This window comes from Aulostomus chinensis, chromosome 18, assembly GCF_037954235.1.
Source record: "Aulostomus chinensis isolate RoL2024-O1b breed Wild chromosome 18, RoL_Achi_v1.0, whole genome shotgun sequence".
NCBI lineage: Eukaryota > Metazoa > Chordata > Actinopteri > Syngnathiformes > Aulostomidae > Aulostomus > Aulostomus chinensis.
In genome coordinates this window covers 18,185,068-18,197,610 of record NC_141337.1, presented here as the reverse complement: position 1 = coordinate 18,197,610, position 12,543 = coordinate 18,185,068, and the positions used below count along the sequence as shown (strand labels likewise).

Sequence of the window (12,543 nt, the reverse complement as noted above, 5' to 3'; positions counted from 1 at the left end):
TCCTTCTTTGGCACGAGCTGCTTACCAGTTTAGTTCCTCATCTTTAGTTCTTCTTCTGTGTAGTTTACCTGTCCTTCTCAGTTCCCGAGACCTTCCTGCTCATTCAAGCACTTGTCTTCACTCTGCTGTTACGAGTTTTTCTTGGATTGAAGGTTCATTCTTATGTCTGTTATGCCCTTTGTTCTCTGGATTTATGTGGTAGATCCTATGTACCTGATCTCTCTCAGTCTGATATCACCCAGCTCAACATAGTGCACCAGGTTAGCAGGGTTAGAGGTTTGGATCAGCATCCATGAGACCTTGGGAACATAGATAAGCTAAGCACTGCATTTGCAGGTAAATTATTTTAAAAACCTGTTCTTGTCCTTCTGACTCATAACTGAGACCATGGTAGTCTGACATGGTACTAAACAGATACTCTTCTGAGCAGCTACCATTGACTCAGACCTCTGGTGGTGTTTTGCAATATTTTTTCAGAAGCAAACAAGTGACCTCAGTCTTCACTGTCTACTTGTGTGTTCAACTGAATTTTCTGCCAGGACTTATTTTTTAAAACACACGCGCACGCACGCACACACACACACACACACACACACACACACACACACACACACACACACACACACACAAAAAGTCTGCATTACCATTTTCTCTGCCCAAAACTCTTAAAGCCACACCAGCCACATTCAAGCCACATCGTAAAATGACATTTCTGGATAAGATGTGCTTAAACAATATGTCTGTGTGCTTTCACTTAACTGCATTGTTTGAACCTTGTAAAACATTCAGAAAGCTCAAGTGATATTCTTTGGCCTTGCTGTCTGAGGATTACTTCAATAAAAATCCATTAATCTTCTCTTAGCTCGGCTCTTACTGTAAGGGACCTTTTTGGACTTTTTAATTTCATCTAGATTTGATTATTTTAAGTGATTTCTCACAGGAATTCTACTACATTCTGCCACTGTATGAATATAAAACAAATGTTTATGATTATGATTATGATTATTGTACTTGTAGATGAACCAGAAATGTCCTTGAATTCTCTCTCAGATAAATGAGCATGACTTTACAACAGATGATAATGCAGATTCTTTGGAAACAATAAATCGCATTAATTAACACCAGCAATAAAAATGTGTTGTGCGTAATTATTGTTTGACTAAAAACAATGTGAACGCTCTCCCCCATCTCTCTCTACCTTTGCATCTTTCTGCATCCCTCCCCCTTTTCCTCCCTCCTCTTTCCTCTGTTCACACTCAAGCTACAACTTGCACTCATTTGCCCCCACCTCCTTCTCCGTTGCAACCAACAACATTCCTTCTTCCTGCAACTCCTTCCTCAGTAACAAAAGCGGGAAAAGACAGAGGGTGGCGATCAGGAAGAAACCGTTTCTGTGCCTGTGTATTTTATATGTGGTACAGCAATGATGTGATTATGATTGGAGCGGTCCGTCACCATGGTAGCATGCTACAAATCATTGTCATTGCCACTGTTATGGGAGTTTCCCCCCTCAAACATCAGTGAGTCATCTGCAGCCCTCTCAGACAAAATCACCACCATCAGCTGAGTGACAAAGACATGAGGCATCAAATACAAAGGAAAATACACCCCCTCGCCCACAGAGGTTGTTGAAATTGTGGTTAGTATTCCTTTTGCATGTGTGTACACTGAAGACAGAGGGGGTGGGACAGGGGAAAAGAGTAGAGAAGGTGGGGAAGAGACGGAAAGAGAGGTTTGTGTATCAGGAAGCAGAAGGGGTGTGGACTTTTAAAAAAAGAGGGCAGGGCAAAAGTAGGTGGATGGGTTGTTTCTAATGTTTGTGCATTTACACTTTGAGTCTTAATATTTGATCCTTGAGAGCAGGAGGAATTAGACTTGAAGAGACAGACAGCCCCCTAACAGTAAGTCAAAGATTTTTTCATCTGTCTTTTCAGTGTATTATCTCTTACAATTTGCTGAAACTGTGGTATGTAATTTGTATTTTTAACATTATAAGTGAAGTTAAAGCAGGTGTGAAGGCACCTCCCAGTGAGTGACCTGTTTATCTTCACCACCATCTTTGTCGTAGAACTTAATCGACTTAGGAGCCAGGTGCCTTCCAGATGTGCTTAATTATTTAAAAGGCAACTTTTTATGTTTTTTGTTTCAAAACATTCCTAAAAATAGTCATGTGCTCTGTTTTTTTGGTCGGTAACTATGGCAGCCTCAGAGAGACTTCCCAAAGTATTCAAAATCCAAACCGAAGCATCCAATTGCTCAAGCTGCTTGGTATTCTTGTCCACTTGAAGTTTTTTCATCAAACTTTTGTCTTCTCGTAGAAAACATCTGAAGGGCACGTCTGTATTTGAGCGCATCTACTGCTCCAGGCAGAAATTATACAGAGCAAATATTTGGAAACTCAATCTATCGGTTCACTGTTGTTGTTAAATGGAGATCAACAGAGGGAAAGCGAACGTAAATGAAGTGACAGGCATGAATACACGTGTACCGCCATCTCAGTGGCGCTCTGTCTGTGTATGTGCAGGGTTGCGTGTGAAGGAGAGGGAGCTGGCCCAGCCTTTGACCACTCCTTTACCGTGGAGAGAACCAGCACATTCCAGATGTGCCTCTCTTCCTCTGTTCACACCCAGTATAGCCTCCTTTCTGAATACAAAGTTAGTTCCAATAAAAAAGAAAACACTGGTAAAATCTTTGACATGTACATATGCATATACACATATTGGCAGAAAATACCGAATACAAGAGTGACTGCTGAGGAAACGATTCTCAAGAGTTGTTTGGGAGACGCACATGTTAACATTTCAAACTGAGGGGTTTGGATGTGGGCCAGTTAGGCAGGGGAATGGCAGGTAATCTCTAGAGTTATTTTAAGGAGTGGCAGGTCTTGGAAGCACAAGACAAGTCCAAACTCATCTGCCCGCCATGAACAAAACTCCTTCCTGTTACCGGCTGTTTGTCTTTGGTCAGGGATGAAGTGAATTTTGTCGCTCTAATTACACTTCTGTATTTATCTCCTTCTTGATTCTTGATACGAACATGAGTTTGCGCCATTTTCACACGCCATGTCACTTGCAGTGTGTTAGAACAGGAAGTAATTAGAATTCGAGAAGCCACGCCCTGAGATGGTGCCAAATTTTGGACTTACTGCTTTTAATGAGTGTGTTTGTGTGTGTGTGTGTGTGTGTGTGTGTGTGTGTGTGTGTGTGTGTGTGTGAGAGAGAGAGAGAGAGAGAGAGAGAGAGCGAGAGAGAGATACCACTGGCTTTTTCATGAAAAGCAATATTTGATTTTCCTACTTAGTCAGATAGATTTGATTCAGTGTATGTATGTCTGTTATTTGTAAATGAGTTAGCCCTCCAGTCACTTACATTCATCCAGCATAACAGCATAATAAAGTGTGGAAAGTGGTATAACAAGTTTTTTCCTTCTCTCTCTCTCTCTCTCTCTCTCTCTCTCCCTCCCTCCCTCTCTCTCTCCACCACAGTCATCATGCTGATCCTCTTGGCTGCCATCTTTGCCCTTCATATTATAGGCATTATCCTCCTCCTGGTGGCTACCATCGACAATGTAAGGGCTGAAGTCTTATATTCACATACCTGTGCAGCAAACACACAAAATCTTTGTTCTTGCTGTCAGTGGTCCATGCTTCCTCTAAGGTCTAAATATTTGACATTTTTCCGGTGACAGCTGAGTGAGCCACAATTCTAGTTCTGTCACCCCCGATAGTATGTGTATATGTGTGTGTGTGTGTGTGTGTGTGTGTGTGTGTGTGTGTGTGTGTGTGTGTGTGTGTGTGTGTGTTTGGACTACAGGTGAGGTAAGACACTGAGCCTGCACATACTAGACATGCATACATAAATATGTGACATTCTTGCCAGTGTTGTTGTGAGCATTGCATTCCAGAGTGTTACTTGTGGAATGCCACACTGACCGATGCATTCCTTCCTCATACATGCCGACACAAGGATAGAACACACACGCGGTCTGTGCTGTCACGTTTGAAGTCACACCAGTTCTTTTTCCTCGTTCCTCTCATATGGATTAATTCATTTTCATGTTTTTGTGATGAGAAGGCTTCCGACGTCCACGAAACTATCAGTTATTCTCATTCCCTCCTCCTCAGGCATGGTGGGTGACTGAAACCATTTCCACTGATGTCTGGGCCCGGTGGGTTTTTAAAAATGGAATATGGAACTACACTGATCTTCCCACAGAGTTCAACTACCCACAGGGTAAGACACACCAGTAGAACCTGTTTCCATGCATGCACACAGTACTCAAAGTGCTATTTACATCTTAATAAAGTTAAATGAACTAGAGGAATGGAGACATTATCCCAGATATTTTTACAAGTCAATACAGAAAGATCCCAAAATAAAATCACCTGCAAGCACATAGAAAACATGGATTTTTTTGCATCACAATACCAATTTACACTCCTTGTGCCTCACTTATTTGAGATCTGCGACTAGTGTCGATTTTGTTAACCCAAACAAGACTGATTAAATTGACTAATGAGAATATAATGTCAAAGAATTTGTGTTGACTGAAATGAGACAACAATTATTAAAAAAAAAAAAAAATCAAATAACTAAGAGACTAAAACTATATAAAGTACATCTTAGTTGAAAGACTAAATTAAAATCAGCTGCCCCAAAAGACACATTGGGCACATTAAGGCTCAGCACAAAGAATTAAGGTCAGTTTTCATGGGCTAAATCAAAACAAAAATGGTAAAGTTTTCTTTGACTAAATCGGCAGATTTCTTGTCTGTTAAAACAGACTAAATAACAAAAGAACACTTGACTCTGGACTAAACTCAAAACTAGCTGCCAAAAGTAACACTGTGACACATGTGCTATTCATCAACTATTTCATCAGGTGTTGTGAAATTTCCATTTGAATCTCGACTTATCAAAAATACCTTTGTTTTTTGTGGCGAATGCTGTTCTGTTGTGTCTTATTTGCTGCCTATTATTGTGATTTTTCATCATGCGACCGAAACCTTATGTTGTGGTGTTGGCAGCGATAAGAAAATACACTGCAGAATAGCATTGCTCAGAATTATGATGCCATATAATACCAAGAGAGAAATTATAAATGTAAAAGTTTAAGTAGGGTTTGATATTTACATCTCATTTCCTCTATTGTGCAGTATCACCATATTTCAATCCTAGACAGTCAAAATGTATAAAAATGTATTTTAGAACAAATGTTTTTAAAAACTGGAGCATTTCTTGTACTTGAATGCACCATTCAGCACTGCAACACTGACAGGTGTGACAGTGTCACTATACACATGCACTTGTAGCATAATCACTGTTTATCCTCTCTGGCGCCCCCTGCAGATTATCTTCAGGCAGTGCAAGCCAGCTCAGTGCTTGCTTGTATATTCTCCATCCTCGGCATCTTTGTGTTTGTAGCCCAGCTCTTCACCTTGGAAAAGGGCCAAAGGTTCACCATCTCCGGAGCCTTTCAATTCCTTGCCTGTGAGTACTTTCTCCTTAGACACCATGGTCTTCATCTCCCTTTTGCATCCTGCTCTTTCCATTTTTATTTCCCTCCTCCAGCACCCAGCTCCCTCACAAATGTCCATGTCTCCCTCCCCTCCAGGCCTGTGCATCATGATCGCAGCCTCCATCTACACAGATCGCTTCCACATCAATGAGAATTCCGGTTGGTATGGTCACTGCTACATCCTGGCATGGATCTCCTTCGCCCTCACATTCATCTCCTCCATCACCTACTTTGTGTTACGCAAGAAAACTGCATGAGAAGAATACTAGCGTAACCAGCCTGAAATCCTTGGATGGATCTACACTGTCAGCTAAAACATGGTTTCAGTCAGCAAATGACAGCTCTACCAGCTGTGGACATTGGCGGCATGTTCTGTGAGAGCAAATCGGATTTGAGCTGCTTGTGTATATCCATCCATGGATGACAGCCTTGCCGATCTATTCAAATACACACTTGTGTTTAAATGAGTCTGCGGTGAGTCAGTGTATTATTTCTGCAGCTCAATCAATCACAGATGTATTTGAGTGTAAAGTTATTTTCAATCCAGAATTTGGGCTGGATTTCCTGGATGGATTCAGAATATTTTTGTTAACTGGACTAAAAAAAAAACAAAAAAAAACAACAACAACAAAAAACTAACGTGAAAAAGATGCTATGATAAATTAAGATCTATCAATGTGTCTGGCTTTTTTTTTTTTTGTACATTTACACATGTTAGGAGTGGATAAAAGGGGTGAGTTTATTGTTTGCCCCCCCCCCCCCCAAGTCTTTAAAGTCTCTTCAAAAATATCTTTATGATGTTATAGATTTGTGTTTAATTTAATGATATGAATATGCAATGATAGAGTGTTTAAATTTTTAATAAAGCTAAGCTGAACTGATTTCAGAGTAAAAGTGCGATGACAAAATGGTCAAAGTAATGGACTTTAGAGCAGTAAGTAGCAGCAGTTTAGTTCAGCAAACAATGTATCACAGTGATTCCATAATAAAATATTTTGTCAGGCTGTAATTTCACCCTAACATGAATAAAGACATCATATCTTATCAACCTTTCAATTATCAGGCTTTGCATATGCTTTAGTTTATGATATGTAAATATGTTTTGTTTCCATCATGCTTTGTATGTCCAACGCTGTTTTATTTTCTCCAATTATATTTCTCATCATGGATAACAATGATTTTTACAATATTAAAACTAGAATTCCAACCAATTATTGGAGGTATCATTATTGGGGTTTTTTTTAACCTTCATTTGTGATGACTGTGTGTAAAGAATAAAATTACAAATTAAAAAAATCATAAAATTATATTATGGCAGCACGGTTGTCCAGTGGTTAGCACCGTCGCCTCACAGCAAGAAGGTTTTGGGTGTGAGCCCCGGGTCAAACCTGCATGGGTTCTCTCTGGTACTCCAGCTTCCTCCCACAGTCCAAAGACATCAAGAGGGGACGAGGCTGATTGATACTCTAAATTGACTGTAGGTGTGACTGTGAGTGTGAATGGTTGTCTGTCTCTATGTGTTGGTCCTGAGATGGACTGGCGACCTGTCCAGGGTGAACCCCGCCTCTCACCTGAGGGCTGCTGGGATAGGCTCCACCCCCCGTGACCCTTAACAGGATAAGCGGAAGAAAATGGATGGATGGATGGATAAATTATAATGCAAGCACACACATACACACACACACACATACACAAACTTGCACTATGTTTGTGACCATGTTAGCATGGTGATGTTAAGCTTCCTAAGTACTACCTAACAGTATTAGTAGTCATGCGGTATATGAAACACTTCTTTACTGCTCAGTTTAGAAGATGGTTGCTAGCGAGGCTGAACATGAATGTCTATGTCCACGCCTCTACAATTGCCAATTTTATTTTATCAATGGGTGAAGAACTGTCTAAATTCATAGCACATTACAAGAGTATTACAAATACAGAGATACACTTCCAAAATAGGCAGGGGTCCTTTGGCCATGAAACCTCCAGTCTGGATTCACAGTTCAAAGTGGGCTATAGTCCTCCTCTGGCTTGAAATGGGAGGAGATATTCTCCTGGTGTCTTGGCAGTGCAGATGATTTTGGAGAGGGAGATGGGGAGGAAAAGGACAAGCGGTGGAAGGGGGATGCAGGTGCAGGGTGGGAGGGAGGAGGAGGAAAGGATTGAGAGTGGGGGAGAGAAATAGGGTGAGAGTGTGTGAGCCTTGGCGTGGAGGTTGGTGATGTTGGCGATGGGGGCTCATAGTAGGGGGATAAATGGGAGACCCGGGGGGTCGGCTGAGGATAGACATGGGTGATGGCCGTGTTTGGAGGGGTGTAATAAGGAACTGGTGGCAGTAGCCCCACAAAGTTAAAGCTGCAGGGGTTGAGGTTCGAGCTACGTCTGGGTCCCACCATCAGCACCTTCTTCGTGTAGTTGTTCAGGGTGGAGACGCCAGCTGACATGCAAACAGTAAAGGCTAGCCAGGCCATGCTGATGGAGAAAGAGCAGAGAAACAGGAGTTGTAATCATTGACAGGGGCCAAAGTTATTCAGATCTATCCAATATAGAGAAAGAACTGCCTTTAACAGTCTGAGTGACCACTCCTACTCTGTCCTTGTGGATGAGATTTAAACGACTGCCATGCGTATTTACAGCATGGGTGATGAACTCACTAAAATGCCCATGAGTAGCCATAACTGTGAGGCTTGAAGTCCTCTGGTCCCATTGAGACTGTGGTCTGAAACACCTGCATAAACATCATGTGACCCACCATCCCAAGCAGACCTGTGAACACACAAACCAAATTAAATAATTCTAATGAAGCTCTGCTGGTTATTTTTTGTTGTGGTTACAGTCATATTCTTTCAAAGTGCTGCTGTACCTCCCAAAACAGTGAAGACAGCAGCAAATGCGTTCAGCAGCTGGCCCCAGTGCTGTGTAGAGCGGAACCAGGCCCTCATACACAACTGCAAAGACAGCAGTATGCAGCTGATGAAGAGCAGGCCGATGTACATGAGCTCCAATGACAGTGACAGCCACATCATTGCTGAGGAGAATGCGTTAAAGAAAGAATGATACGATGATTTCAAACAATCAATCACAACAAAGTGCCCTCACGAATGCAAGCAAACTCAATGAATTCATTTACCTTTTTCAGATCCTGGCGTCAAAGTATGAAACCCTCGGCACTTCTCCTCTAGGAATAAAAAGCGCGTCCATATAAAAATAGCTTTATGATACATTTGTTAGGTGTAAACACTTGGCATAGTAACTATGACAGCAAGGTAAGGTGTTGGTTCAATAGGCCAGCAGATCTTGATGTCTAGAGGGATAATAATGCAGTTGTGTTGCGTACTTTCATCTTCAAATGTGACCCTGCATTGACGCATGGGAAATAAGTTCATTTACAAGTCATTTACAACTGTTTTCTAATGCTTTGTGACTGCAATTAAAACACGTTCACAACCATTTGTTACTCCTTTATAAGAGGAGGCTTATTGTGAAGTAATAAGAAATATTGTTACATCAGGACAATGTTCATACAAGAGTTACACTCAGCCAGTAGCTGCCGAGGCCAGTAGCCTTTATCTGCACCTAAAGCCATCAAACAGGCTTGGATATTTCTTTTGGCTGTGTTCCTCCATATGCCCGTCAGGGTGGCCTCCAGTTTTGCCTCTCAACATTTTTTCAGGTCATCTTTTTGTCCCAGTGGAGGTTTGAGCCAAATCTGAAAAATCCATCAAGACAATTTTCTGGGATATTTTGTTAACAAAAATGGGACAGAGGGACAGTCTAAAAACTGCTGTTGCTGGCGGACGCATTCAAACATATGAACTGTCTAAAATTGTGTGAAGAAATATATTTCTAAAGAATTTACTAGACATCAAAAAACAAAACTAGCCCTAGCTTCAATGTTAAAGACATACCAATATGTCTGATTAATATTTCTAAATAATAAATATCCAAAACAAGAAGTAAGTCAAAAGCTGGTATATGACCTGAGTATGTGTGATCTGGGTTCACTTCATGTGTAAGAGGCTGGTCATTGTTCATGCACTGTAATCATCACAGCCCAATGCACAACTACACAAGCAACAGTGTGTGCTACTGTCATCTTATTCACCAGACTAATCGATTAAATGGCAACCCACGAAACCAAACCGACCTGCTGTGGAAACCAGTAATATACCAGCTATGACCAGACTAGGGATGGGAATCGATAACCAGTTCTGAGTCAGAACCGGTGACAACTAATCAATTCCATCAGAATTGTACACCTCCAATGTGATCAATTCGTCTTGACGATTCTCTCATTTCCTTGCATAATGTTTTCTGGTTTTCCTGAAATTTTGCGTCGCGGTACGTTGCGTCACACTGCGACGAATCAGACTACGAGAGGCAGCAGCATCACGTCCGTATCCACCATTTTTAGCAGCATCAAGGAGAGGAGGAAGTGATATAAAGTCTGGCTCCATTTCACGAAACGCGACAAAAATGCTGCCTTATGCGACCGGTGCAATGTTGTGATATCGCACAGAGGTGGGAATGCCAGCAACATGAGGGAGCATTTGTCCACCAGGCACAGTGTTAAATTACGAGAATGCCATGTGTTTGACCGCCTGCGTACGGGCGCTAATGTTGCTGGCCAAACAAGCTCCTCCGTTGACAACGACAACGGTCACATGAAATATCCTGCATTAGCACGCCGTCGCCTTGCAAGAGAAAGAAATAAAGTGTTGCTTTTGGTGCGGAAGACTGTGTAGAGCTCCTTTTTTTGCCACTCAATGACCTGCTCAGGAATCGACACAAGAATTGATAAGGAATTGGACTGATAGGCAGAATCGACAATGGCATCCATATTGATAAAAGCATATCAATTCCCACCCCTAGATCAGACCAACACAAACTGATTCGTCAATCGGGCTTGGCTGTCAACTAACAGTTAGCTGGGTGGGAGGCAGAGAGAGCTGCTGCCAGGGCCTGAGGCTCATCATCCGGCCAAGAGGACAGTTTACGTCACTGCTGTCTGGTCTGTAAATCAGCACTTTTCTAAAGGGATTTTGAAAAAGAGAATTTGCACGACACATTTAATTTTGAAGACATCACGGGGAAGTGCTGATCTGTTCACAGTGAGATTCTTTCTCCACACTGGCAACTGTTCTTGGGTTGTCCCTTCTCATTGAGGCAATACCTCAGTGTTAACTGGAGGGAAATGTTTCAAATCTAAGACAAACCTCCACTTGGACTCAAGGATGAATGAAGGAAGAGAGCTTTTGATGGTCAAATGTCACTGTAAGGTCACATTAAGGTGCTACACGGTCTTCAAATCTTGTTGAATTGGAGGAACATGTATCTAGAGTTATGCGGTTCAAAGGCCACAGCCATAGCGATTGCACAAATAACCGGCCGCGAGTCTATTCACGTGCTAATAATTATGACAAAATTTGACACAAACGTCTAACAGCATGAAACGGTGAAGGGATGATGTCATATAGCCGAAAAATCAAAGGGCAGCTCCGATGCGGCGTAGCGGTGTTTCGTAAAAAAACCCAACATATTTTGCCGTGTTCTTGTCATTACAGAACGTCATGAAGATGGTTTTTTCTTTTGCTTCAGTAAATTCTCTTAAAGTCCAGACACCATGAGTGTTGATAAACACGAATAAATGACGGTATAAATACTAACTGTTCTTAATCTGCCTGCCCCTTGATCACATCACATAGGATGGTTCATGAGAACAAATGCACTGCCACACCAACGGTATCATGTAACTCATCTGGCACAGCAATACACCCGCTTGGATCTTGGCTTTTTGAAATCTTTCCTTAAACACTAATGGAAATATCAAACATGCTTTATCACGTGCAACATTAAAGAAAGTGGAAAAGAATGGCTCTGCCCCTGAACTTCATATCAGCGAAACCTTCAAATCAGTTGCAAGTCAGCTCTGAATGAGACAGTGAAAACACAGCTGATGTTGGTGAATCCTATTAACCTTTCTCTCCCTTGCTTCCTAATCCATAATTGAGTCATGCTGTTGAAGTCTAAATCTCTGCGAGCAGAACACACAGTAATGATAATCCTCTTTGGGTTGAGCGCGTAGCCAAGTACACACTCACAGACAGACATACGCTGACAAATACAAATTAACACACCCAGCCGAGACCTCAATTCACATTATCACTTGGATTTACTCTCTCCCCCAATGACCTATATTATTGTCTGCCGCACCGGTGCCACTTCCTGTTTCTGTGCGGATCCTCACCTTGGGAATATCCTCTCAAAAACACACACACAGAGGATCTGATATGCACATATGAAGGGCGCCTGCCTCTCAGATCCCTCACAATGATAATGATTGCAGACTGTACACACGACTCTGTAAATAACTCTGCTCTGCTGGCCTTTCAGCATCACACCAATTTATGAAGAAAATGAGTGGGTTTGACCTTTGCCCTTTCAGTGAGGTATCTCATTTGAAGCTGACAGACTGGACTGTTGATATTGCTCCGCTCTCACCCCATGCGTCCGTGTAGATGTTCTCCTCACAGGTGAGAAACAGGCCAGTGTGAAAGGTGGGGAAGACAAAGCGGTCATCGCCTGTCTCCCAAGAGAACTGGATGCTGGAGGAGTTGGACACACCGGGGACCGGAATGCATTTGCTGTGCTTGGTGGGTGAACACAACGGTTTGGGCACCTTCTGTTTACCCACGCACCAATACGAGGACGTGAGAGCCAAGGCAGCCAGGAAGAGAGAAGCCAGGGTCTGAATGAAGGAGAGGCGAGGGGAGCGCATCTGCTGCAGGAACGCCATCACGCTGCGGTTCAAGTCAGACTCAGGCTGGGGTAGGGATATAAAAGAGTGTTGACGGACAGATATGCAGAGCTGGCCAAATGCAAAACATGCTGGCTGGGGCTATCCAATGAAAATGATTCAGCATTTTTTTTTTGTTCAGCCGTAAAGTGTCAATATTACATCAGCTAGTATTAATACTCCATCGCGATATATTGTGATAAAATTATATCATAACCGATGTATGTTTTTGC

General features: G+C 42.2%; 2 protein-coding genes across 3 annotated transcripts; one reads left to right on the top strand and one right to left on the bottom strand.

The window, feature by feature from the left end:
- Positions 1-1,794: 1,794 nt before the first annotated feature.
- On the top strand, positions 1,795-6,398 carry emp1b (epithelial membrane protein 1b). 2 transcript variants are annotated; one of them, XM_086185666.1, is made up of 6 exons: positions 1,818-1,901; positions 2,525-2,654; positions 3,485-3,567; positions 4,124-4,232; positions 5,349-5,489; positions 5,614-6,398. In XM_086185666.1, exons 3-6 carry the CDS (start codon positions 3,490-3,492, stop codon positions 5,772-5,774), a joined length of 489 nt encoding a protein of 162 aa, XP_086041792.1. In that variant the 5' UTR covers positions 1,818-1,901; positions 2,525-2,654; positions 3,485-3,489; the 3' UTR covers positions 5,775-6,398. The 2 variants fall into 2 exon arrangements, with proteins under 2 accessions (XP_086041791.1, XP_086041792.1); XM_086185665.1 differs by lacking the exon at positions 2,525-2,654 and having other exon boundaries at positions 1,795-1,901.
- Positions 6,399-7,160: 762 nt separating this feature from the next.
- gsg1 (germ cell associated 1) lies at positions 7,161-12,342 on the bottom strand. Its single transcript, XM_086184947.1, has 5 exons — positions 12,016-12,342; positions 8,645-8,692; positions 8,378-8,542; positions 8,169-8,280; positions 7,161-7,986 (listed from the first exon to the last, which is right to left on the bottom strand). Exons 1-5 carry the CDS (start codon positions 12,308-12,310, stop codon positions 7,518-7,520), a joined length of 1,089 nt encoding a protein of 362 aa, XP_086041073.1. The 5' UTR covers positions 12,311-12,342; the 3' UTR covers positions 7,161-7,517.
- Between the last annotated feature and the right edge of the window lie 201 nt (positions 12,343-12,543).

Coding starts and splice junctions, on each gene's coding strand:
- emp1b (XM_086185665.1), top strand. CDS start 3,490: ATGCTGATCCTCTTGGCTGCCATCTTTGCCCTTCATATTATAGGCATT. Junction 4,233..5,348: donor AGAGTTCAACTACCCACAGG/GTAAGACACACC, acceptor CGCCCCCTGCAG/ATTATCTTCAGGCAGTGCAA. Junction 5,490..5,613: donor AGCCTTTCAATTCCTTGCCT/GTGAGTACTTTC, acceptor CCTCCCCTCCAG/GCCTGTGCATCATGATCGCA.
- gsg1 (XM_086184947.1), bottom strand. CDS start 12,310: ATGGCGTTCCTGCAGCAGATGCGCTCCCCTCGCCTCTCCTTCATTCAG. Junction 8,281..8,377: donor TGTCTTCACTGTTTTGGGAG/GTACAGCAGCAC, acceptor GTGTGTTCACAG/GTCTGCTTGGGATGGTGGGT. Junction 7,987..8,168: donor GGCTACTCATGGGCATTTTA/GTGAGTTCATCA, acceptor TTTCTCCATCAG/CATGGCCTGGCTAGCCTTTA.